Source organism: Thamnophis sirtalis, unplaced genomic scaffold, assembly GCF_051295495.1.
Source record: "Thamnophis sirtalis isolate CommonGarterSnake01/CBP01778 unplaced genomic scaffold, rThaSir2_p1.2 scaffold_14, whole genome shotgun sequence".
Classification (NCBI taxonomy): Eukaryota; Metazoa; Chordata; class Lepidosauria; order Squamata; family Natricidae; genus Thamnophis; species Thamnophis sirtalis.
This window is the reverse complement of record NW_028261394.1, coordinates 30,446,381-30,473,817: the sequence shown is the minus strand read 5'-3', so window position 1 is coordinate 30,473,817 and position 27,437 is coordinate 30,446,381. Positions and strand designations below refer to the sequence as shown.

Sequence of the window (27,437 nt, the reverse complement as noted above, 5' to 3'; positions counted from 1 at the left end):
AGGACCTTAAATACTAAACACTAAATGAAAAAAAATTAAAAGCACAGATGTAGACAAATGCGGCAACTTTCCTCGTGGTGCAGCTTTTCAGGAAAGCAAACAGGAAAAGTTCAAACAAAGATTGGGCAAGAAAAATTAGATTTGCAAAGATCTAGATATGGAATCATTCTTTCTCAGATCGTGCTGATAAACCTTACATTTGGATCTTGGTTTTTTGGGGGGAAAGTTTCAGCCAACTTTAAGCATTGTGTACTTTAGAATGTTAATGAGTTTGGTGCCAAGGGTGCAGTATCCTGTTTTGAATTATAACTGGGCAAAAGTACAGTTTATGGTGTGGGTGCTATTGAATTAGATTAACAGTTAACATTGTTTGGGAATAGGTTAAATATCTCCTATTGGACGAAGAGCACGTATTTTTTTTGGCAAAGAGTGTGAATCTGCCAGTTGAAAGGGGGTGGAAAATGGGCATGGCATACAGAAAAGTCTCCGTTATAACACAACAAAAATCAAAGAAAAGAATGAATCCATATCCCCAGTGGGGATGACATTTAGCTTTCAAAGCAGCTTTGGGGTTAGATTAGACTGATGGGCTTAATTTTGGAAAAAAACATAATAGGGCAAGCACTGGATTCTTTGCCCAGCTGCCAAATGAAAGCAAGCAAAGAGATCTCATAAAAATTCAAAGAGGTGAACTGGAAAGCAGTGTTTCAATATTTGAGGGGCTGCCACAGAGAGGAAGAGGTCAAGCTATTCTCCAAAGCACCCGAAGGCCAGACAAGGAATAATGGATGGAAACTGAACAAGGAGAGATTCAACCTGGAAATAAGGAGGAACTTTCTGACAGTGAGAACAACCAACCCATGGAACAGAAGTTGTGGGAGCTTCATCCCTGGAAGCTTTCAAGAAGAGAATGGTCTGCCATTTGTCAGAAATGGTGTAGGCAGGGTCTCCTGCTTGGGCCTGGGGGGGGGGGGGGTTGGACTAGATGACCTCCAAGGTCTCTTCCAACTCTGTTAATCTGTTAAAGGAATATAGAAATTGCATCAAATGTAGCCTCCAATATTCAAACTAGAGTTAAAGCAACTCAACTCCTCGGACCACAAACTCCATTTAACAGACTACTTAACAGAATAACCGAGTTGGAAGGGACCTTAGAGGTCTTCTAGTCCTATCCCCTGCTCAGGGAGGAAACCCTATAGCACTTCAGACAAATGGTTGTCCAATCTTTTCTTTAAAACGTCCAGGGTCGGAACAGGAGTTCAAAAATATTAATAGGTCGAGAACTGGATTCTTTGCCCAGCTGCTAAATGAAAGCAAGCAGAGAGATCTCTTAAAAATTCAAAGAGGTGAACCGGATGTAGAAATTGCATCAAATGTAGCTTCCAATATTCAAGCTAAAGTTAAAACAACTCAACTCCCATTTAACAGACCATTTAACAGAAGAAGAGAGTTGAAAGGGACCTTAGAGGTCTTCTAGTCCTATCCCCTGCTCAGGGAGGAAACCCTCTATACCACTTCAGACAAATGGTTGTCCAATCTTTTCTTAAAAGCCTCCAGTGTTGGAGAACCCACAGCTGACATGACACAGAGGGATTAAGTAACGGAGTAAGAGAATCGCTTAATGGCCATTACGATGGATTTGCAACTATTGTAAGGCACAAAAGGCTCCTGGATTCAGAGCATAGGTTTGCTCCAGCTATCGGGGGATGCTAGCAAGCATTTGTTATATCTGAAGTTAAAAAGTGCATTTATTAAGAAATCCACACAACAGAAAAGTCTTGTCCACCTACATTTTGAAGAGAGGGCAGCAGCAGAAAAGAGAGGGGAAGAGACAGGAAATTCCATTGATGTCTTAGAAACACAGAGACTCCTTTTAATATACAAAGGAACAGATGTGAAGCAGACACTGAGGCAGCATGTGAAGTTGTCCTTATCTATTGATCTCCCCCCTTCTGTGTCATAGATGCAAAGAGATGATGTTGGAGGACTGGGTATCTCTGAGCTGCTTGGGATCAAGAGATAGCTAGCCCAGAACCAACTACTGGTTCTTATTTCTGACTCTTGGGGACTCTATGGTTGAAAGCCATGCAAGCTGTCTTTGTTGTTGTTCATTGTGAAGTCGTGTATGAACCATCACGGCCTCCCTCCAGGCCTTCCTGTCCTCTTACCAATGTCTGGAGTCCATTTAAGCACACGCCGATCGCTTCGGTGACTCCATCCAGCCACCTCATTCTCTGTCGTCCCCTTCTTCTTTTGCCCTCCATTGTTCCCAGCATGAGGCTCTTCTCCAGGAAGTCCTTCCTTCTCATCAGGTGGCCAAAGCATTTGAGTTTCCTCTTCAGGATCTGGCGTTCTAAAGAGCAGTCAGGGTTGATCTCCTGTAGGACTGACCAATTGGATCACCTTGCAGTCTAAGGGACTCAAGGAGTCTTCTCCAGCACCAGAGTTCAAAGGCCTCAATTCTTTGGCGCTCAGCCTTCCTTGTGGTCCAACTTTCACAGCCATCCATTGCAACTGGGAAAACCATCGCCTTGATTATATGCACTTTTGTTGGCAGGGTGATGTCTCTCCTTTTTAGTATGCTATCAAGATTTGCCATAGCTTTTCTCCGAGGCTTCCCAAGAGCATGAAGCAAACTTCTCATCCTGGCAAAACCCCTTTTTATTAATTTACTGCAAATTCTGCTTTTTCACAGCCAGCAAAGTCTTTCAAGATTTACAGTCACAGACCTTATCTGACTTAGAGAGCTGGCAGGTCAATATCAGCAGAACCTGGCAAGGAGTCTTGGGGAGTCAGGAACCAATTAAGCAAACTAAGGGTCTCCTGCAAACTCCACTCCGCTCCTCTTTTATTTCCTCTGGGAGGAGCCATTCATCGTCCACCTGTGGTCTTACTCCCAAGTCGACCCCTGTTCTTTAGCTGTTCCCTCCGTCTGGCAACTCTGCGCATGCGCACACTGGGAACAGTCTCCAGCTGTTTGTCTACCTCACTGCTGTCTGATTCTGAAGGTAGCTGATAACTAGCCTACGGCTCTGCCCCCCATCTCTGCCTCTGACAGAGAGCCCTCATCAGAGCCTTCCCCAGACTCCAGGACTGGCCCAGGTTCCTCCCCAACCTTCTCACTGTCCGAATCTGCTGCCAGCTCCTCTTGGCCACTGGCAAGCCAGAACAAGGAGAAGGAGGAGGGGACTGTGAGGTCCTTATTGCTTTCTGAGCTTGGTTGTTTTCTTGCAGACCTTTCATTGCCCAAACTAGATATCATCAAGGGTGCTAGCTAGTGCTATAAAACATCTGTAAGAAAACCACCGAGCCCAGAGAGCAACAAGGACCTCACATTTCAATCCGGAGCCACAAATATGTTTCTTCATATCTTTTGGTTTCTGTTTGAAGTCATTAGGAAATGCTCATTGCACATTTCCCTCCTTCTCAGGAAATTGGAGGCGTATGAAAATGAGCAGCTCAAAGTGGGAAAGGATTCCACAGTTTTTGGGGTGGACTAATCATTTAGTTACTCACTATGAGTTAATTATTCATATCTGAAAAATGAAAATATACCACAGTCTCCCTTCCATTGTAATGTTATCACTGCCAGAAAGTAATATAGCCTTATGTATGAATCTCTGGAGAGATGGAAACAAAATTGGAGCTTTGCTATCTTCCTTTCTGTTTTTTCTTTGCTCACCTTTATCTTGAATATCTTGGTTAAGGTAAATTATTTAAATAGGTAAATACCTACTACATACCTCCAAACAGGATACAGGGAGTCCTCAACTTGTGATCACAAGTGAGCCCAAAATTTATGTTGCTCAGTGAGTTTATGTTGTTAAGTGAGTTTTCTCCCATTTTACGACCTTTCTTGCAACAGCTGTGAAGTGCATCATGACAGTAGTTAAGTAAGCAACAGATACCGTTTCAGACAAGTGGCTAAAAACCTCCAATGATGATGTGTATACTGTATACTTGCAATAATAAAAACAAAAAGTAAAAAGACCGGCAAAAGAAATAGAAAAACTGGAGCAAAAGAAACGGAAGATAATACCAATAGTGTTAGGTGCCCAAAACATCTGGAGCACCATTTGAACGCCATTAGCACTGACAAAATCACCATCGGTCACTTGCAAAAGGCAGCTTAACTTGGAACAACTTACACCCTGCAACAATACCAGAAACACCATCAACCAGCAACATTTGCTTATCCCAGGTCTTTGGGAAGTACTCAAGAAGGACTCAAAATGCCAAATCCTTCTAAACATCTGGCTGAATGTCCAACAAATCACACAACTGAGCATATATTAAATCTACATGCCATCCAACTTCCAGCAACTTTTAATAATAGCTAAATGATTTGTAATCAAACATGTTTTTCCTCACATTCGGTTGATTAATTGGAGTAACAAGATGAAATCTAACCATGATCGATGAACTAAGTCAACTACATACTTCAGAGTTCTTTTAAACTTCTCCTTCAGACCAACTTTCATGATTTTTTTGACTGCATCTACAAAAGAAGATTGCAGTTGTATTTTGGGCAGAAATTTCTGGGAAGGGTTAGCAGGAAGCAACAAAGTTGACAGGAGAGATCAAAGAATAAAATTAAAGTTGGACGGTTTGGCTTAAACCAAATAGTTTCTGAGGCCACCGTTTTTTGCATTCCAGGGATTGCAAAACTCAATGTTTGCTGTTAGCTTTGAACAGCATGTTTCAGAGAGATATCCCGGTGCATAGAACTAGACAGCAGTGAAGTCCATCCTCATCTCCAAATGTGTTCTTAAAATCTTTTCTAAACATTTGGGAACTGTAAGGTAAAGGTTTCCCTCGCATATGTGTACTAATCGTTCCCGACTTTAGGAGGCGGTGCTCATCTCCATTTCAAAGCTGAAGAGCCAACGCTGTCCGAAGACGTCTCTGTGGTCATGTGACCAGCATGACTCAACAACAAAGGCGTACGGAATGCTGTTACCTTTTTACCAAATATGGTTCCTATTTTTCTACTTGCATTTTTATGTGCTTTCGAACTGCTAGGTTGGCAGAAGCTGGGACAAGTAACAGGAGCTCAGTCTGTTATGCAGCGCTATGGATTCAAACCGCCCAACTGACAACCTTTCTGATCGACAAGCTCAGAGTCACTGAGCCACCGCGTCCCATTTGTGAACTGTAGCTCCAACGATTTAAACCAATTCAGAAGCCTGGGAAAAGTTACACCTATTTGAAATGTGGTTTCTGTTGCAAGAACTGGAAGCTATTACAGATTCCGAATTTGCCTTAGTTGGATTTCTTAGAATTTCTCCCAGCATTCCGCAGACATTCCTTTTAACCGGATGTGTGCAATGCTACCCACTTCCCTAAAAAAGCTTGTGTCTTAGGACCCCTTCAAATGAAGTCTATTTTTTGACATCGCAAAATGAGACAAAGAATCAGCGACTGAAGAATAACAACAGGAAGGATGGCTAATTTTAAATGTAATTACATTCAGTGTGGTTTCAGTGTCTGGATTTTTTTTTTTTTAGAGAGGTTCATCGTGTCATTCAAAAAGAAGTACAATCTTAATCTAAAAGAGAAACTGTGTCCCTGATTTTAAGGGTAAATTCAGGGATCAGGTTAAACCATGATGATGTGCAGGGATGTGTACCCTGACTTAAAGTGTGTAATTCTCTACTTGAGGAAGGGATTAATTCAGCTTGGATTTAGATTAATAGAGTTGGAAGGGACCTTGTAGGTCATCTAGTCCAACCCCCGTTCCAAGCAGGGGAACCTACACCTGTAAATGGTTTTCAATAACCATGCAATAATGGTTGCATGAAAAGAATCGAAAGAGCCTTCAGTGAGGTTTTAGAATTCGGATTGTTGGTTTGATGAGGTAGTCTCCAAAGATTGATGAAAGGCATAATAACTAAAATGGAGCCAGGTTACCTGAAGAACCAACTTGTCCCAATCTCATTGACCTGTCCTACCTGGTCAAGCAGGGAACATATGCTGTAGATCCCATTGGTTAAATAATTTTGATGAGTGAGTCCAGAAAGAGAGCCTGATGTAGCAGGACAGATAAAGCCTAGGGGCAGAGTCAAGAGAGTAAGAAGCCTGGAATCATTACGTTCCCACAAGCAATCCAAGTCTACCCCTTCTTGAATTCTGTTAACTCTCATCTAACACCAATCTAGTGCTGAACATTTGTTGACTAGATTCTTGTGTATAGGCATGAGCAAATGAATCAGCTTGATCAGAACTAAGTATGTGGTCCTGATTCTTCATGCCTTCTGTGCAATATCTCCCTCCCCCTCTTCTGAAGCAGACCCCCCCCACTCTTCTGCCCTTTCAGAAGAGCATCAAGACTCAACTCTGCCAATTGGCATGGGGGTCTATGAGAGGCATGCTACCCTGGGGGTAGATGATGATTTGAGAGTACTCCCTCTGCTCCTTTCACATTTTAATAGCTCAGTTTTAACATTGTTCTTAATTCTGTTTTTTTTTTTATCCTATGGTGTTCATTTCTTTTTGTAAACTGCCACTTATCCACTTAGCTGAGATTGAGGATGTAGAAATGTGACCAATAAAGAAATAAGCAAATAAAGAAATTCTGGGCAGGAAAATAGAAAGTAACACAGAAGGCCTTAGTGTGTACCTGTTCATTCTGGGGAGAATTATGGGGGGCGGGGGATAGCTGTACTAAAAATCAAAACAAGTAGCACTTCTTTGTACCAAGGGAGTCAATGGATTTGTGTGTCCAGGGAGGGGGGCAGATTTGTGAAGCTGGGCAAAATTTATCATATCAGTGTGTGAACACAGTAATTTATTTTTAAATTCTCTTCAGGGAAGAGTGTCCAATTATTTTCTGTTTTGGTGTAATAGCAATATAGCAATAGCAATAGCAGTAGACTTATATACCGCTTCATAGGCCTTTCAGGCCTCTCTAAGCGGTTTACAGAGAGTCAGCATATTGCCCCCAACAATCTGGGTCCTCATTTTACCCACCTCGGAAGGATGGAAGGCTGAGTCAACCCTGAGCCGGTGAGATTTGAACCGCTGACCTGCTGATCTAGCAGTAGCCTGCAGTGCTGCATTTAACCACTGCGCCACCTTGGCTCTATTCTGTAATGGAACAGAATGGTACCGTTTTGAATTTGCTTGAGGGAAACAAAATGGCGTCAGTTTTAGAAATCAGCCCATCAGGTTTGGTTTGGGAAAGGTGAGAGCGCACATTATTTTTCTTTTTAGTATTGACTAAATACTAGATCAGTGGTTCTCAACCTTCCCAATGCCGCGACCCTCTAATACAGTAGTTCTTCATGTTGCGGTAACCCCCAACCATCAAATTGGTGTCTCGGTTCCTAAGACCATCAAAAATATGTGTTTTCCAATGGTTTTAGGCGACCCCTGTGAAAGGGTTGTTCGACCCCCCAAAAGGGGTCCGACCCACAAGTTGAGAACCGCTGTACTAGATGCTGAGAACCATAGGTATTTGTATAGGGACGCAGTGGCTAAGACGCTGAGCTTGTTGATCAGAAAGGTCGGCAGTTCAGCGGTTCGAATCCCTAGTGCCGCGTAATGGAGTGAGCTCCCGTTACTTGTCCCAGCCTCTGCCAACCTAGCAGTTCGAAAACATGTAAAAATGCAAATAGAAAAATAGGGACCACCTTTAGTGGAAAGATAACAGTGTTCTGTGGGCTTTTGGTGTTTAGTCATGCCGGCTGCATGACTACTGAGACGTCTTTGGACAGCGCTGGCACCTCGGCTTTGGAACGGAGATGAGCACCGCCCCCTAGAGTCAGGAATGACTAGCACATACATGCGAGGGGAACATTTACCTTTACCTTTTGTATACATGAATATAGTCAACTAATGGTCAGCTAGATAAAGAATCAATGCAATTTGCATTTAGACATTTGTGGGAACGTAATGATTCTAGGCTAAGTGCTCACTTGACTCCATCCCAGGTTCTGTCTGCTCTTCCAAGGGGTATAGAATTACTTAAGGAGGCCCATCAGAGTTCATTGGTGACAGTAAGCCTGGTTGTCCAACTCATGTGACCGATCAGCATGCTAGCAGATTGGCTCCCATACCCACTTAAGATCTAATTTGGGAAAAGAGGCCATCCGAGAGCTTACCCATATTGTAATATTCCGAGAATTCTCAAGATGAGGTCACTAAATTCTCATGGTGGGATTTTGGCTACTTTTAATTTTTAAACTTGAGTCATTTTGTAGTATTGCACGGTGGATTGTCCAGAGCTTGAAAAAGTTTCCAGATTCTGTTTTATTACATAGATGCCCTTGGTGGAACATAATACTCTTCTGCTAGATCAGATTTACTCTCGGGCTGGCTGAATGTCAAGTATGTGGGGTAATGTGTAACACTATAGAGTTTGCTTTGGAGAGTCAATGGGAATTTCACTGGACTGACATGGAGATTAGGCCAGGACCTTGTGAGCTTGGGGGGGGGGGGGCATGCAAAGCAGAATAACAAATCTTTTCATTTCTCTGCTGCGAAATCCAGCCTGTTCTTCCAAGATGCTTTTCTCTTCTAGTCTTGAAATATGAAAGAATCTGTTGACTTTTAATATCTTTCCACTTTGCATTCAATTTGTATGTCAAAACAAATACGCAACCAAACAGAAGGATGACTGCATCGGCTGCTTTGGTTTTGTGAGGTTGCAATGATCTGAAGAATGTCTAGGTAATTAGAGAAGTGATGACAAGTGAAGTTATTTACGTCTTTATCGTTCAAGTAAAGCTTGAGGATTTGAGCTGCACGTCTCTTGAAGTGAAGATTTGGAAGGTTCTTCCCTCCTTCCAGCTGTTACTACAGAAATGTTTGCAAAGACAGTTCTTGGGAATGGGGTTTCTGGAATGAAAATCTCATACAGGATGGAGCTTTAGACCAGGGGCATCAAACTCAAGGCCCGGGGGCTGAATATTGACAGGTATTTCTCTCTCTGGGAACAATAAGAATATATATGCCAAACAACACTCTGCATTGGCAACAGGAAGGACATTTGGCCAGTAAACACTTAGCTCCATTCAGATGCCCAGACTCTGCCCTGCAAAAGATTATGGGGTTGTTAAAAGAAAAAGATTGATTTTATTGTCATTTTTATTATTATTGTAAGCCGCTCACAATAATTGAGAGTTGGGCAGGCACACACATTTAATGAATGATATTACAATTGCCTCCCCTTCCTTATTCTGTCCTCAGGGATTACCAACCCGCAGCTCTGGAGCCGCATGTGGCTCTTTCATCCCTCTGCTGCAGCTCCCTGTCGCTCAAAATATCCGTCACAACCACCAATGTGTGATACCTGCCGGTATGCAATTTATTGAGCTTTTCGACCCCCGGTAGGCCAACCATGGATAAATCCAAGAAAAGAAAAGTTTCAGAAGAAAACAACGTTTAATTCAACTACATATGCTAGTTCTGTGGCTGCTCACGAAATAGTCAGGCACGGGAAGGGTTTTGTGGCTTCCGGTGTTTTCTTTTCTATGGGAAACGGGTCCAGATGGCTCTTTCAGTGTTTAAGGTTGCCGACCCTCTGTCCTAGCTACTTCATGAGGCTGAACTGTGGCTAGTGGTTTCCCTACGGTGCTAAGTCAAGATTTAGTTGAATCTGAATGTGAACCAGAGTGTTAGCAGTGAATTATGACTTCTAGTTCTGTAACTCATTGAAACCATAGTAAGTTACCAAATTTTGGATTGCCTTAACAATGACTTCATCTTGATATGGATTCTTAGCTGGAGTAGCTTGACATGGTAGACTGCAGCAATGGCAATAGCATTTAGACTTGTATACCGCTTCATAGTGCTTTACAGCCCTCTCTAAATGGTTTACAAGGTCAGCCTATTGCCCCCAACAATCTGGGTCCTCATTTTACTGACCCTGGAAGGATGGAAAGCCGAGTCAACCTTGAGCTGGTATGATCAAACACCTGGCAGTCGGCAGAGTCAGCCTGCTACTGTACCTCCACAAGGGATTTTTACCGTGTCCTACTACTATCACAGGACAATCCCCTTATCTTGTACCTTAAACAGGACACTTGATCCATTGTCATTGGATATCGTTTTTCTGCTGTAAGCACATATAACAGCAGGGATCAATCAAGTGTCACAGGCTTTATTGATAACCCCGTGGACAGCCAAGAAAACAGACAAATGCATCACAGGGTAAATCGTAGTTCCCACGTGAAGCACAAAGGGCCAGCCTCAAATTGCCATGTTTTGAATACATTATGTCAAAACTTGGCTGTCTGGGAGAAAACTATAATGTTGCAAAAGGTAGAAAGAAAGAGAAGAGGACAACCAGTAGCAAGACTGAGTTACAAAGATGAAGAGGGTACCATGAAAGAAGACCAGGTTAGGGACAGATTGTCATCCAGAAAATCTATGTGGTTGCTAAGATTCAAGAATGACTCAAGGGCACAATCATCCGTTGAGTCAATGGCAGCATGTTAGCAAAGTCGTGAGGTTCATCTTCTCTTCTGCTGTATGGAGAACTCAGAAGTCATTTTTCTAGCTGGTTGGACAAGCTGTTCCACTGGAAGTGAGCATCCTTTCTAGAACATGGCACTAGCTGCCCACTGCACTACTGTCATGGTACTGGGATTGAACTTGGGCCTGAGGAGCAGTCAGATAACATGGAAGGGAGCCCACAGCTGCATAAGGGGCAGAGAAAGAAGCTCAGAAAGGATCCTCCCTAACTTATTAGGCTGCAAAAAGTGACGGCTGAGGATTTGTACTTTCAGACCTGCAAAATTCTGCTATTGTAGCTTTACAATATTTTACAATTAGCTCATTGGGTCTATTTCTTGTCTAATCTTCCTGGGAAGGCTGACCGTTACCCTCAGTTTCAGCTCATCTCTAGATCGATTTTGCAAGAACCGATTCATGGGAGGAACTGTGCCACATTTCACAATTGTTTTAAGCTTTCGGCTGTCCAGCTAACCCGAAACCACCAAGGAAAAAGTGATTATTGCTGTCTCTGTGGCAGGGGTGTCAAACTCGATTTCATTGAGGGGCGCAACAGGGTTGTGTTTGACCTCGAGGGGCTGGGGTGGGCATGGCTAGCTGGATGTTGCCCATATCGGGGGCTCCTGTGATTGTCCCAGCGCTCTGCCAGTGAAAACGGGCTCCCAAGCTCCGTTTTTGGCTGCTGTGGCCTCCTGCAACCCTCTGCCCATGAAAAGGGAGCTCCGGAGGGTTGCACATGGCCCTCCCAAGTGCCATTTTCACTGGCAGAAGCACCATGAGCTGGTCCTTCGCTGTTTTTCAGGGCAGCCCCACAGGCCAGATCTAAGTACCCCATGGGCTGGATCTGGCCCCCGGGCCTTGAGTTTGACATCCCTGCTGTATGGGAATACAATCCCAACTATGTTTATTTTGATGCCCCTTGGTATTGTACAACATGACTGAAAATCTGAAAAGCTCTTTCTTTCCCCCTGTGTCTTCTCTTTGTTTTGGTCTTGGTTTTTGTTTTTTTCTTTCCCTGGAAAGAAGAAGCCATACCAGAGAACAAAGCATCGGGCTCTACCATTCTTGAGTTCCAAGAATTTCTTTAAGCTCTTCTTGCTTTTCTTAGAAAATAAAATACGTAACAATTGTCCACTGGTTTGTTAGGAATTCTGTTCCTCTGTGCCCAGAAACACAAACCTCTAAATTGAGATGACCAATAGCATCTTGGAACTGGAGAGAATCCTTCTTAGTTTATTCTCTCTTCTGTCCTATCAGGAAGCCACTGTTGTTTGATTTTGCCAATAGCAACGTTTGAAATAGAGCCAGGTGTTGTCTTTATGCAATCAGGGCAGTCAGAATTGTTTTAAGAAATAACTGGATACACACAATGCGTTCAATCCAGTGGTGAAATTCAATTTTTTTAACTACCGATTCTGTGGGCATGGCTGGGTGGGTGTGGCATGGTGGGTGTGGCAGAGGAAGGATACTGCAAAATCCCCATTCCCTCCCCACTCCTGGGGGAAAGATGATGCAAAATCCCCGTTCCCTCCACATTCCAGGGGAAGGATACTGCAAAATCCCCATTTCCTCCCGATCAGCTGGGACTCGGGAGGCAGAGTATAGATGGGGGCGGGGCCAGTCAGAGGGGGTATTTGCCGGTTCTCCAAACTACTCAAAATTTCCGCTACCGATTTTCCAGAACCTGTCAGACCCTTCTGAATTTCACCCCTGGTACAATCAGAGTGATATTTACAAAAATCAAGATTTTAATAGGCTTCATCAACATATAATGAGTCGTCACAGAAGATGGTGTGTTGGAGAAGACTCTTGAAGACTCTCTTGGACAGCAAGGAGAGCAGATCAATCAATCCTGAATGAAATAAACGCAAGTGTTCTTTGGAAGGAGAGATCCTGAAGCTGAAGCTCAAATACTTCGGCCACCAAATGAGAAGAGAGAACTCCTCAGAGAAGACCCTGATGTTGGGAAAGATGGAAGGCAAAAGGAGAAAGAGGACGGCAGAAGATGAGATGTTAGATAATGACTTCAGTGCAATGAACATGAAGTTGTGCAAATTCCAGGAGACACTAGATCAGAGGGGGAAGGGGAGCAGAGGACTGGCTTGCTGTATTCTATGGAGTTGTAAAGACTCAGACATACAGTGACTGAATGACAACAGCAGGCATGGTTGAGAAATATAAATTGGCCAACTAGTCTCTGTATCTGCTAGTGACCCATTTATCAGTACATTGATAAAATGGGGTCAGAGTCACTGATCTTTCAGAAAAGGGGGATTGCCTTGCTTACCATCAAACAAGCTGGGTTCTCACAGAGCCTTGTTAGCAGATTTATTCAAAGGTGACTGTCCTGAGAGCCTCTTGGACTGCAAGGAGATCCAATCAGTCCATCCTAAAGGAAATCAACCCTGCCTGTCCTTTGGAGAAATAGATCCTGAAGGGTAAGCTTAAGTACTTTGGCCACCAAACAAGAAGAGAGGACTCCTTGGAGAAGACCCTCATGTTGTGAAAGATGGAAGGCGAAAGGAGACGGGGTCAAGAGATGATTAGATAGGGTCATTGACACAATGAACATGAATTTGGACAAACTCTGGGAAGAAATGGAGGACAGGTATGGAGGTATACAAAAAGTCAGACAATAACCTAGCAACTGAACAACAACAACAACACATCATCAACAACAACATAGACGATGATAGAGCTGACGGTGTTCAGATAGAAGTCAGAGAGCCATCAGTGTGTTCCTGCAGTGGGTTGGACTAAATGGTCTCTGATGTCCCTTCCCACCCTTCAGTTATTCTGTGAAATCATCATGGCACATTGGGTTTGTCAGTCATCCCTGATGCTACTCAGAAATGCCTAAAGAATTGAATCTTTTCACACTTTCAGGAATTTGCATGCATGACAACAACAGAAATCTCAGTAACACAGGAACCGAGCACAAGCTGTTTTGCAAATCCTTTTGAAGATCTCAAGTATGTGGCATCCATCCTCTTTTCTCCTTCGCTTCTGCCCATCTGGCTCTCCAGGGACTTTTCCTTCTCAGCCTTTCCTTTTCAAGGCAATATATTTTAATCATACAAATTCATACAAATGAAATAAACAGAATGAAAAACAGCTTGTCCTTTGGTGTATTAGGGTTGAAATCCAGGTTCTCATCTGTCTTCCTAAAATGATCCAGCTCAGAAGCTGAATGGCAATTTTTTAAAATCAGGTTTAGTTTCTTTGGCCTCTTGGGTTGGGTACATACCCTGTATTTTGCAACACTCCTTTACATGGGTAACTCTCAGATAAGTGGTCATGAAACCATGAAGAAATAAGAGCAGTGGGAAGATAGACTGGGGCAGAAGGAAGCTGCAGCTGAGATAACAGAAATAAGAGAATAACAGAGTCGGAAGAGACCTTGGAGGTCTTCTAGTCCAACCCCCTGCTCAAACAGAAGACCCTATAGCAGTGATGGCAAACCTTAGAATGCACACTCATCAGAGGTGCCACCCAGAAGAGAAGCTGCCAAGTGGGCATGAGCACGCTGGGAAATGAACTTCCAATTTCCATGTGCACCACCAAGGTTGTCTTCCAGCTACTGGCACGCATGCGCGTGTGATGAACAGTTGGCCGGTGCACAATGGAAGTCGGAAGACCAGCTCTGCATGTGCAAAAAACAGCTGGTTGTCACCTGCGCATGTGCACCAGAAACCCGAAAGAGGAACGGGCGATGCTGCATGTGCTAGCTGACATGGCTCCGTGTGCCACTTTGGGCACCCATGCCATAGTTTCACCATCATGGCTCTATAGGTTCTGCAAACCGGATGATAGTAGAAGGTAGACTTATTTTAGTCTTATGTGATAATGTTTGACTCTTATCTTGAACTGTGTTAGTCCCCCCCCCCAGTCACAATTGGGGGCAATTGCAAGAGAGACAGCAAACAGGTTTGAGGGCTGGGTGTGTTCCTAAATCCGTGGATGACCAGTTCAGGAATTGGGATAGATTCCTGAGAAATGTAAACTCTGGAATCCCATGGAGTTCAGGCTTTCAAAAGGGTCTTCCTTGTTGAAATTCAGCCCCAACATATGACAGGGTGGTGATTGAAGAGAGGAGTTGTAGAACGCAACATTTTGATGGCACTGGGTTGGGAAACAGATCTGTGGCAAGTCATTGGTTGTGATGTTGGACAGCCTCTCCTTATTCCCAGCTGAAGATGTGAACAGGAGAATTGTATGTCTGGTTGGTCAGTCACTTGGTTCCTTCTCATGTTCTCACCTTGAATTGATTCATGTTACCAAAATGGAATTTGTGGATGAGACCAAAAATAAGATGTTTCTTTGGAAAGAAGGGCTTAAAAGATATATTGAGAGTCATGGTAATGATTCTCCAAACGAAAGAGAAGATTTAAAAAATAAAATTAGAAACATGGGTTGCTGACTAAGGTTGGAGAGCATATGCTGATCCAGATGTCTGTGGAGATTCTCAATCATCCAAGTCATGGTTGTCCCAAAGGTGCTTTTCCAAAAGATAGATTTCTTGTTTGTGGGTGGGGTTTCTGTACATTTCAGTGTTTTGGCTTCTGTCTTCCTTAATGTGCACTGCACAATCCAGGAAAGCCAAACTATTTTCCGTAACATCTTCTTGTGTGAACTTAATGTTCCTGTCCACAACATCGATGTGTTTGGACAAGAAAGTTCAGTAGCCTTTTGGAAAAGCATTTTTGGGACACCGATCCAGATGAAGAAAGAAGAACCAACCAAGTGGAGGTTCTTTCATTATAGACATCTAACATGCTTTCTTCAACTTAAACCCATCTTCTCCCACTTGTTTCCTTGCAGAAGTCCTGGGACAGCAATTCCCAGAACACAAAGCCATGTTAGATATGAGGGTAAAGATTCATTCTCCTTTTTTAAATTTTAATTAATATAGTAATTTCATCTTCAATTAAACAGTGTGTTATCCGGGTACAGATATCTTTGTAAAATAACAATCAAAATTTACGGTAATATTCATTACATTAACATGAATTCTATAATATTAAAATAATAATATTGAACATGATAATCATAATATTTGCTTCTCTCTCTTTAACATATCTTCTTTATTTCACTAATCTTTTTCCCCCTGTTTCTAACTTTCATTTTTGTTATCTAACCATTGATAAAATAAGTCCCATGTCATGTAATATTTAGTTTGTTCTTTTCCCTTAATTGCTAGCCTTAGTCTATCCATTTCTGCACCTTCTAATATTTTCCTGATCACATTCTCATCTGTGGAGATCTCTTCACTTTTTCAATTCTGTGCAAATACGATTCTAGCTGCAGATAATATATGAATAACTAGATATCCATTCCCCTTACTATATTTTTTGGGTAAAATCCCCAACAAGAATTTTTCTGGCTTTAAGTCAATGTATTGCTTTATCATTTCTTCTAGCCACGTACTGTATTTTTTTTTTACTATAAGACGCTCAGGATTATAAGACACATCTTGTTTTTTTCTTTGAAGACATTTCGCTTCTCATCCAAGAAGCTTCTTCAGCTCTGACTGGATGGTGGAGAATGGAAGGATTTATATTCCTTGCAGACAGCTGGTCATTTGCATCCTTTTTGAGGATCGTTGAAACACATGGTCACCTGAGTGGTGCTCCTGGTTCCTGTAGTATGCAGTTTTTTTTCTCTGGAAATCCATTCTACTCCCATACCATTCCAAGGTGTTCATTCCAAATTGTATAGCTAAAAGTCCTCCAAATCTCAGTTATCCAGGTCCATGCATTTTATGGATGAGAAGCAAAACGAGTTAAAGAAAAAACAAGAAAGTGCAGTTGCCTCCTGAAAAAGCACCTTTGGGACAACCATGACCTGGATGACTGAGAATCCCTACAGATTTTTCACTATACAATTTGGGATGAACACCCTTGACATGGTGTGGGAGTAGGAATGGATTTCCAGAAGAAAAATTGCAGACTGTAGGAATCACTTGCTTTAATCAGGTGACTCTGAGGACACAGACAAACCTCCAAGTGGCCTCAGTGACTCTCTAAAAGGATGCAAATGACCAGCTGTCTGCAAGGAGCATAAATCCTTCCATTCCCCACCATACAGTCAGAGCTGAAGAAGATTCTTGGATGAGAAGCCAAACGTCTTCAAAGAAAAACCAGAAAGTCCAGTTTCCTCCTGAAAAAGCACCCTGGATGATTGAGAATCTCTACAGACATTTAGCTATACAATTTGGGATGAACACCCTTTGAATGGTGTGGGAGTAGAAATGGATTTCTAGGGGTGGGGAGTGGGGAAAGCTGCAGATATTCGCCACTATTGCAAATCATTTCAGATATTCCGAAGGAGTCGATTGAATTCTGAGGTCGGATGAAACAACTGTTGCAGCTTCCCAAAAAGTCTTGAGAGAAACCATGTTTTCCAGTTGGGCCCTATTTTTTCCCCCAGTCAATGATTAATAGCATTTTTGGCATTGTAGTTGTCATGGCGCCAGAGTCGGCCTATGACCTCCAAGCCGTGAAGATTTATATGTCAACAATTTATAAACCTCTCTCTGAAAATGGAAAAAAAAATACTGGCTTTTCTTTAGAAAACACAATGCAAAGCAGTCCTGCTAAACAATCTCTGGAAAATATTAAGTTTATTAACAGGAAGAGCGCCACAGCTCAGCTGTTTTGCGTAGAGAAGGTCCTGGATTCAGGTTTAACAGATTAACAGAGTTGGAAGGGACTTTGTAGGTCATCAAGTCCAACCCCCTGCTCAAGCAGGAGACCCTACACCATTTCTGACAAATGGCAGTCCTGTCTCTTCTCAAAAGCCTCCAGTGATGAAGCTTCCACAACTTCTGAACTTCTGTTCTGTTGGTTGATTGTTTTCACTGTTAGAAAGTTCCTCCTTATTTAACAAAGGTTGAATCTCTCCTTGGTCAGTTTCCATCCATTATTCCTTGTCTGGCGTTCAGGTGTCTTAGAAAATAGCTTGACCCCCTTCTTCTCTGTGGCAGTCCCTCAAATATTGAAACAGTGCTATCCTGTCTCCCCTGGTCCTTCTCTTCACTAGACTATCCATGTCCAGTTCCTGTAACCGTTCTTCATAAGTTTTAGTCTCCAGTCCCCTAATCATCCTGTTTGCTCTTCTCCGCACTCTTTGTAGAGCCTCAATATCTTTTTTATAGTGTGGTGGCCAAAACTGGACGCATTACTCTAGGCATGGTCTTACTAGGGCTTTATATAGAGTGGTTATTAGTATCTCACTTGTATCCCTCTTTTAATGCATCTTAGGATTGCATTGGCTTTTTTGGCTGCCGCCGCACATGGCTGGCTCAAATTTAGCTGGTTGTCCACTAAGACTCCAAGATCCCTCTCACAGTCACTGCTATTAAGCCTGGTTTCACCCAATTTATAGGTGTACTTTTGTTTTTTCTTGCCTAAGTGTAGGACTTTACTTTTCTTTACACTGAATTTCATTTTGTTAGATGAAGCCCAGTGTTCAAGTCTGAGCCTGTCTTCTAGGGTTTTAGCTCTTCCTGCCAAGTTCTCCTCTGTTCTTTGGTTTGTTTTTAAGGATGAGATAGCAGTCTCCCTCAAGAGTCTTAACAGGTCAACTGCAGGCCAGTTCAGCAGATAAGACAAAAAGGTATGCAAGTAGCCCTTGACTTACGAGCCCAAAATTTATGTTCCTAAGCGAGAAATTTGTTAAGTGAGCTTTGCCCCACGTTACGACTTTCGTTGCCACATTTGTTAACTGAATCCCTGCAGTTGTTAAATCAGTAACATGGTTCTTAAGGGAATCTGGCTGTCCCCATCGACTTCCCTTGTCAGAAGGTTGCAAAAGCGGATCGCAGGATCCCGGGATGTCATAAAATATGAGCCAGTTGCCAAGTATCTGAATGTAAATCACATGACCATGGGGATGCTACAACAGTTATAAGTTTGAAAAATGGGCACTTTTTTCAGAACTGTTGTAACTTTGAATGGTCACTTAATGAACTGCTGTAAGTCATACTGTTCTGACCGAGGCTTCCCGAGAATATGAAACAAATCCCTTGTCCCTTTTATTAATTTACTGTGAATTCTGCTTATTCCCATCCAGCAAAATCTTTCAAGAGAGGTTTTACAGTCACAGACCTTATCTGGCTTGGAGAGCTGCCAGGCCGATCTCTGCAAAACTTGCAAAGGGGTCTCAGAGAGTCACGAACCAATTAAGCGAACTACTGGTCTCCTGCAAAGTCCACTCCCCTTTCGCTCCTTTTTTATTTCCTCTGGGAGAAGCATTCATCGTTCACCCGTGGCCTTACTCCCAAGTCAGTCCCTGTTCTTTAGCTGTTCCCTTCATCTGGCAAGTCTGTGCATGTGCACACTGGGAACAGGCTCCAGTTGTTCGTCTGCCTCACTGATGTCTGACTCTGAAGGCAGCTGATAACTGGCATAAGGCCCTGGCCCCCTCTCTGCCTCTGACACAGAGCCTTCTCCAGACTCCAGGACTGGCTCATGTTCCTCCCCAACCTCCTCACTGTTCGAGTCTGGTGCCAGTTCTGCTGGCAGGCCACAACACCTACAAAAAGTACTGTACTGTACTTCCAAAAAGTATTTTTTGCTCTTTCGTCCTGTGTGTCCAAAAATTACCCTTTTCTACAGTATTCCCATTGGAAAAATGGGAAGAGAACAGCCATCTTGATACTTGAAAGTGCCTTTAAGGTCACAGTTTAAGTAAGGTAATAAAGTTCAATAAAATAAGCCCTCAAGGTGGTACTCTAATGGGCATTGCCATGCCAGGAGAATCAAACTCGCGAATCAAAGGGAAACACTGATTCCGGCAGCAGGATTGTGTTGGTTCCGTTGTGAGCCATTTCCTGGCATTGCAAATCAATCCTGCCCTTCTGTGCCAGGACTCGGGAGGGCGAGAGCAATGTGGCTTAGCTTGTTTGGAGGATGGGGGCTCCCAATATCGTCCTTAGCCCAAAGGAACGAACTCTGGTTCCTTCCTGTAGCAAAATATGGGACAGTTGTTGCTGCTGCCTTCTCTGTCTATGCTCCTCTTCCCTCCTTCAAACTTCTTGTGGGGGCTTGCACAAAATGGTTGTTTTTTTTTTTAGGCCCTGCTTATTCATAGAAGGACTGTCACAATTAGTTGTCGCAGTGAGCAACAGGTATTAGTTAAGAAAATGATGAGTTTCTTGTTCAGGGACCTGAGGGTGATCAGTACCTTTTCTTTCGTTGTCGTCATCATCATCATCCTCCCTCCCCTGCAAATCCCACTGCCTTCTAACATTGATGATGTTACCTAGTTTGGCCAATGAAACGTCTTCAAGAAAACAACCAAATTCAAAGAGCACCAAGAACTCCACAATCCTCTTCTCCCTCTTCTCCCTCTTCTCCCTTCTCCCTCTTCTTCCTCTTCTCCCTCCTCCTCTTCTCTCTTCTCCCTTCTCCCTCTTCCTCCTCCTCCCCCTTCTCCCTCCTCCTCTTCCTCCTGGTTCCTCAGCCTTATGGCTCTTACTATTAGGACAATTTGCTTACCCTTAAAGTTGGCTGAATGAGAGTCCTTATGCAGAGATTCTTAATTTGCCTGAAACTTAAGAAAAATGGCAAACTATTCCATATCCCCCCCCCCAAATGAAGTTGCACTACACACTCCTGGTGGGATCAGCTCGTTTCCCCAAGAGTGGGTCAGTCAGATGCCTTTTATGTTTAACTTTAAAGAATACAGTTAGAAAGACACACATTACAGAATGGAAAATTTGCCCCTCTGCTGTCCACGACTCCCCCTCCCTCGCTCATTTCTTCCTGCGTTTTCAGAGATCGCATCTCTTGAGCAGTGCGAGATTCCCCTTGCAGAAAACTTTTTCCTTTTCTTAAATAGAACCCTTTCAGTGGGAGAGCTCAGGTTGCGAATTTCCTGAGCGCACAAGATAATTGCACTCCAGCAGATACAGGAATGACGTAGGATGTCAGGAGGAAGCCCACCTCAGGGACTTCCATTTAGAAGCGTGAAATAATTGTCAGGGTAAATGGGTAAACAGAAGGTTAATGAGCTTTCTGTATAACTGGCTTCTTTGTTTGAAAGTTAAAAGAAGGATTCTTTCTACACTCCATGAGAAAAGTATGAGACAACAGCTTGAACCCACAATCAAAGTCCTTTTGCAAACCAGAAAGCAATTAGTTGAATGCCAAATAACACGCAGGGTTCACAAACAAAAAATGCCTTTTATTTTTTTTGGAAGTAACAGTGTAATGTTGCACAAAGCTGCATTAAACTCCACTGTGGCTCCTGTAGGAATGTTGATAACTTTCCAGTCATAGTTTGGGAATGGAGAGGTTACAGTGACATATTTCATTGTTTGGTCCTTTTTTTTCTTTGCTCATTATAAACTTTAACGAGGCGGCCCAGTTCAAACAATGGGACACAAAATAGGCGGGAGGGGAGGATGCGGCGAACGTCTCATAACAACAAATAGACAATACTTAAAACGCAACGTGTGAAATGTGAATTTTACAGGCATCTGCTCTGAAATACTGGAATGAAACAGTTTGCAAAGGATGAACAGGTTCTAGAATTGTCCTTTTGATTACCAGGATATTCACAAAGTTTCTGTCTGTAACTGACAGGAAAAAAGATGCCCTGTTAAATACCCCGTTTCCCCCCAAATAAGACCTCCCCGGATAATAAGCCCACTCGGGCTTTTGAGCGCATGCGCTAAAATAAGCCCCCCCCCAATAAGCCCTCCCTGAATATATTGCAACACAGCAGCAGCCATGAGGTGACCACGCTCACCGCCTCCTACACCTCAAATATAATAAGACTTCCCCCAAAATAAGGCCAAGCGCTTATTTCAGGGGGGCAAAAGAAAATAAGACCCTGTCTTATTTTCGGGGAAACACAGTAGAGGTGACTTCCCACTCTAGCTGCTTTCCTGAGCTGAATTGGGTGGGCTAAACTTCAGATAAAGTTTAGATTCTAATCTCTTCCTTTTCTCCCCAGTTTTAAATAACACCCTTTGAATGGTGAATGGAAACAAACATTAGAATCGTCACTTTTAGTTTGTTGTTTTTATGCTGATCTGCGGGAAGCGATAGTTTTGAAGCAAAGGTACACACACACACACACACACACACACACACACACACACATCCTTTTCAGGAAAATTTTAGATTGTCCCTTGTGAAATTTATCTGGTTGGTTTATCCGGTTCATCCTTAGCTGTCTCAGGAACAGACTGTGATATTTTGTGAGTGAGAGATCACATCCATAGTAATTTTCTCTTCCCAAGATACTAGTTCTTATGAAGGACTGCAGGAATTTCATGCAGAAATCTTAGGTTCCAGAGGGGAATTCCAATTATATTGGCTACAAGTTATTTATTGGCCTAACTTTGTGTTTGTGTATATATGCTAGAGGAGAGCGCCCCAATCTTTCTGTCTTTGCAGACTGGCGGGTATGGGTGTGAGAGAGGAGATCGGGTATGCGCGCAAACAGCTCCATTATGCAAGTGGTGGAGTCGTGTGCCCACTGCTCATGGAAATAGTGGGCCTGTGTTTGCCCACTGATCGTACAAGTGTGTGTGTGTGTGTGTGCGGGCATATTTGCCCGCCACTTCTGTGCCTGGTAATGCACCATGGCCTGGGAGTTGGAGACTCCTATCTACAGTACATCTGTCAGTCTCTCTGTCTGTCTGTCTTGCATACCCAAATGCATACTGTGTGTCTGTTTATATTTTCATAACTGCTTCATTCTCATAAAATTGGCAGCTGTGTAAATCTCTTTCTTTCTTGGTGCAAAAATTGCTATATTTATTACGCCTCGTACACATGGTTGCTGTAACAGCCCGCTTTATACAAAAATGTAAATACCACTCCACTGCATGCATTCCTTGATAATGTATTTTCCATTGTAATTAAAAAAAATGATATTGATAAATGGTTAATTCTTGGCAATAATCTGATTCTTAATCCTTGTTTACAGAAATAAACACATTTTCTTCGTTGCTCCCTGCTATAGTGACACACTAGCTGTCTTGTTTTAGATGATATACATTTTTACACTAGAGCTTCTAACAGTTTAGATTTACACTTGTTTATTTGTTTGTTTGTTTGTTCAATTTATATGCCGCCCTTCTCCCAAAGGACTCAGGGCGGCATACAACATAAAAAACTCCACATATTACAAAAGTTAAAAAGGAAATTAAACAGTTTAGTATCATACCACCATATTAGCGTAAGCTACAGCATGTTATTATACAAACTCCTTAGTTATCTCAGTATTTCATCTTCTCCCTTGGATTTTACCTTTGGGTTGTGTGTATTTTTAAATTTTGACCAAATAAAGATTATTATGAATTCTTGTTAGGTTTGTTTGAAAAGTGTGACGTTGAATCACATTTCCCCCCCTTTTTTCTCCTTTGCAGCCAACTGGGTACATGGAAAGCTCCATTTCCTACAGTTCGATCGAAGATATTCAGTTGCTCTCTTGGGAAAATGCCCCAAAGTATTGTTTACAGCTCACAATTCCCGGAGGAACAGTCTTGCTCCAGGTATAGTAAACACCACTGAAAACTTGTTTTGTTTTCTTACTGTTGAATCTTTCTCTTTTTTTCTCTTTGCTGAAGTCCTTTTTTCCCCTTTCAATACTTTATTATATATTTATTTTGATTGATTAGCCTATAGGCCCCTGATGGCGAACCTATGCCACCCGTGCCACAGGTGCCACGCCGGGGCTTCTTGGTGGGCACGCCGGCTGTCACCCCGCCCAGCTCCGCTGCGCGTGGCTTCCGCCGGCTAGCTGGTCTTCGGGTCTCTGCTGCACATCCACTGGGGGCGGGATGCATGCGGAGAACACACACACTTGTGCAGGAGGGCAGGGCGCATGCACAGGGGGTGTTCACATTGCATTTTGGGGCCTCGCACAGTGCCCACGTGCCCAGTTTTGGCTTCCAGGTTGGCGCAGGAAGCCTTCTAGGCCCAAAACAGGGGCTTGGGGGTTGGTGCAGGAGGCCTTCTGTTTTGGGCCTGGAAAGCCGTCTTCACCAACCCGGAAGCCGAAAATGGGTGAGGGGATGCACACGCACATGTGCAGGGGGGGGGACACTCAGGGGGTCATGCATGCATGCACAGGGGTCACACAGGCATTGGATTATAGGTGCAGGCGCACTGTTGCGCACGCGCACGCTTTCGGCACACAACAACAAAAAGGTTAGCCATCGTTGCTATAGGCCCATGGAGGCGAACCTATGGCATGCGTGCAACAGGTGGCACACAGAGACATTTGTTAGGGCACACGAGGCGTTGCCCTGTCAGCTCCAGCATGCATGTGTGCACTGGCCAGCTGATTTCAGTCTTCATTTTTGGCCGTTTAATGCCCTCCGGAGGCTTCAGGGAAGCCTCCTGAAGCCTCCGGAGGATGAAAAATGGCCCTACAGGCAAACCAGAAATTCGGGAATGGACATCTGGGTTGCCTATAGGGCTGTTTTTTGCCCTCTGGAGGGCCTCCGGGGGAGACAGGGGAAGCCATTTTGCCCTCCCCAGGGTGAAAAACGGGTCCATTATGCACAAAAAGCGTGGGGTAGGGCAGTGTCAATGTCAAAAAGATTAGCCATCGTTGCTATAGGCCAGTGTTTCTCAACCTTGGCAACCTGAAGATGTCCGGACTTCAACTCCCAGAATTCCCCAGCCAGCGAATGCTGGCTGGGGAATTCTGGGAGTTGAAGTCTGGACATCTTCAAGTTGCCAAGGTTGAGAAACACTGCTATAGGCCATATCTACATACAGGTTCAAACACGTATTACCAATAAAATTCCAAACAAACCATTTAAAACAAAGAGTAGGGTAAAATACAATAGTTATAGGATAAAATACAATACTTTAATACTTAAACATGTAAACTGGAATAAAATGACATACAATGATATTTCTTTATCAGCCCTGCAATCTACCCCAATCAGGCCCACATATGTCGATCTCATTCGGACCATTTTAGTCAGAAATTGTGCTGTATTGAATGTGAAATTATTAACTTACTTAATTGCATTATTTGTTTATCGATGTGCAAAGTACAGAAATACAAGGAAAAATGAAAATAAGAAAAGGAAGGAGTAGAATAGAGAGGAAAGAGAAAAGCATTGACTTTCGACTCCTTTTGGCATAGTAGAATAAGGTAGTAACATAAAACCTCACCTATTTACTTTCATATAATAACAGCAAGCATATCTAATCAGCAAAACCCCAAATCAAGCTTTCATTGTTGATGGAGACAATTGACTGCTTTGATTAAAGTAAAAAAGAAGAAGGTAATTAATTCTACCTAGAAACAGCTTTTGGACTTTGTGCTCTTTGCTCAAGTCCAATTATAATGTATAATGGGGAGAATTAACTCTGTTAGTTGGTGATAGTTTAGCTTACTTTATTGTCATTGCACCTCGTACAGCAAAATTAAATGCCATCTTCAGTGCACATTCTAACTATAAAAATAAAAACCCAAACACACATCCTTCACGTGCTATACAATTGAATTGAAAGCCCCTGATATTGCATTAATATTGCACTATACAGTAGAATTCAATATAGTTACTGCTCAGGGATAGAAGCTGTTTTTCAGCCTATTTCTCCTTGTTTTTATTGCCCTGTACCGGCTGCCAGATGGTAATAGTTTAAAAAAAAAAGGTGCCCAGAATGAGATGGATCTTTAAGAATGCTTTGAACTTTCGTAAGGCATCGGGAGCTATAAAGCTCTTCCAAAGAGGGGTGAGGGCAATCCATGATCCTCTGGGCAATGGCATTGACCCTCTGGAGCACTCTCCTATCTGCCACTGTGCAATTGGCAAAACATACAGAGGTGCAGTAAGTTAAAATACTCTCTACAGTGCAGCAGTAGAAGGTCACCAGCAGTTTTTCATTCAGTTGTTATTTCAGGTCATATCATCTCTGCTGGGCCCTTTTGACCAGGGCGGCAATGTTAGTGCCCCAGGTCAGGTCCTCTTTTATGATAACACCCAGAAACATAGCAATAGCAATAGCAGTTAGACTTATATACCGCTTCATAGGGCTTTCAGCCCTCTCTAAGCGGTTTACAGAGTCAGCATATCGCCCCCACAGTCTGGGTCCTCATTTCACCCACCTCAGAAGGATGGAAGGCTGAGTCAACCTTGAGCCGGTGAGATTTGAACCTCTGAAATGCAGATAACAGTCAGCTGAAGTGACCTGCAGTACTGCACCCTAACCACTGCGCCACCTGGGCTCTTAAACATAAAACTGGCTACTTGCTCCACTCGGTCTCCATTGATAAGCAAGGGCTGGATGTCTGATCTATTCCTCCTATAGTCCACTATAAACTCCTTGGTCTTATTGGTGTTAAGGACCAAGCTATTTTCTCCACACCATGAAAGCAACCAGTCCACCTCATCTCGATAGGCAGACTCATCCCACCCTGGAGATGAGTCCCACCAGAGATTTCAGCATCAAGCTAATGCAGTCCTAGGTTGTTGCACCAACTGAGGGATAGTATCAAAATCACGTGAAGTGTTAGTACTGGTACCACTTTACACTGCACCCATCAAGCCACACCTCATCCAGTTTTGATCCCCACCATACAAAAATTGTTGAGACACTAGAAAGAGCGCAGAGGAGAGCAACAATGACAATAAAAGGTCTAGACACATACGATTAACAGTTGAGAGAACTGGGTGTGTTTAGCCTAACAAAGAGAAGGACTAGGGATGATATAAGCAATCTTCCAGTCCTTGAGGAGCTGTCAAAGAGCAGAGGGGATTGACTTGTTCTCCAAAGCAGGGCAAGAAGCAATGGATGGATACTAATCAAGGAGAGAAGCAACCTAGAATTAAGGAGAAATTTCCTGACAATGAGAACAATTCATCAGCCTTCAAAAGTTGTGGGTGCTCCAACAATGGAGGTTTTTAAGAAGAGATTGGACAAGCATTTGTATGAAATTGTATAGACTTGCCTGCTTGAGCAGGGGATGGACTATGTTAGGTAAGCTCCCCGTTGGGAGAGTGAGTGCATTCAGAGAAGCATTGTGAGAGTTGTGTTGGAGAACACACAAACCAGCATACAGAGACACTGCAGTTTAAATAGGTTTTTACTTTCGTAGAAATAGAAGTAACAGAGTCCAACAAACAGTCCAAGTCATACACGGATAAGACAATCAATCAATGTCTTTCAGTTAAGGGATAAGCCAAATAACATAGTACAGTATCATATAATCAGTTCAGTACTCAAAGTTTGCTAGCAGTTGCAAAACTTACAATAGCTCACAGCACTTTCTAACAGCCAGCTTCCAAAACACTCAGATCAGAACAGCCCAGCATCTAACGAACAGAGAGCTAACAGTCATTCTGGCTCCCTCTTATGGCTGATTGAGGAAAACAGCAACCAATCACATTTTACAGCATGATTTAAAGAAACAGGTACAGCATTGCTACATGATTTATATATTGCCAACCCAACCGTTAGATTATATTCCTAACAGACTAGAAGACCTCCATGGTCCCTCCAACTCTGTTAGTCTATTACTCTATTATTTGTGAGATTTATGCCCATGTTGCCATGGGCTCAAATATGTTTTCTGTAATGCAGAGCCATTTTCCCAAATATTACCATTGTCCCCCTGAGGTTCATATTGATGGGGAAGATTAATCGTAGGGAAGCAGTGTATAGCTTTCTGAAACTGGTCCCTTGACTTGGAGAAGCCGGTTTTCTCAACAACAAAAGATCTTTCCCTATTAAAGTCCAAGCTGTGTTTTTATGCATGGTTACTTTGCAATAAACTTCATGGAGAGCCCCTTAGTTGTTTCCTTCTTCCTAAGATTGGATTGAATGGCAAAACACACACAAATCAGCAGGACTGAAAGCTTCAGTCGTTCCTATCATTCACCTACCTGGCGATCAAGGAAGTTAGTTTCCAGTGTTGTGGTCGATTAATTAGATGTTTTTTTTCCATTTTCCCCAAGGGATCAGGGCCATCGGCAACCACCACACCCATCGCCATAAAAT

At 43.0% G+C, this 27,437-nt stretch overlaps 1 protein-coding gene across 1 annotated transcript in view; it reads left to right on the top strand.

Annotated features, from left to right (window-relative positions):
• Positions 1-27,437, top strand: part of CMIP (c-Maf inducing protein) — a 179,599-nt gene that overhangs the window by 76,217 nt on the left and 75,945 nt on the right. The window contains exon 2 of the mRNA XM_087729361.1: positions 22,841-22,966. Within this exon, the coding sequence (XP_087585487.1) occupies positions 22,841-22,966 (126 nt within the window). The remainder of the gene's footprint in view (positions 1-22,840; positions 22,967-27,437) is intronic.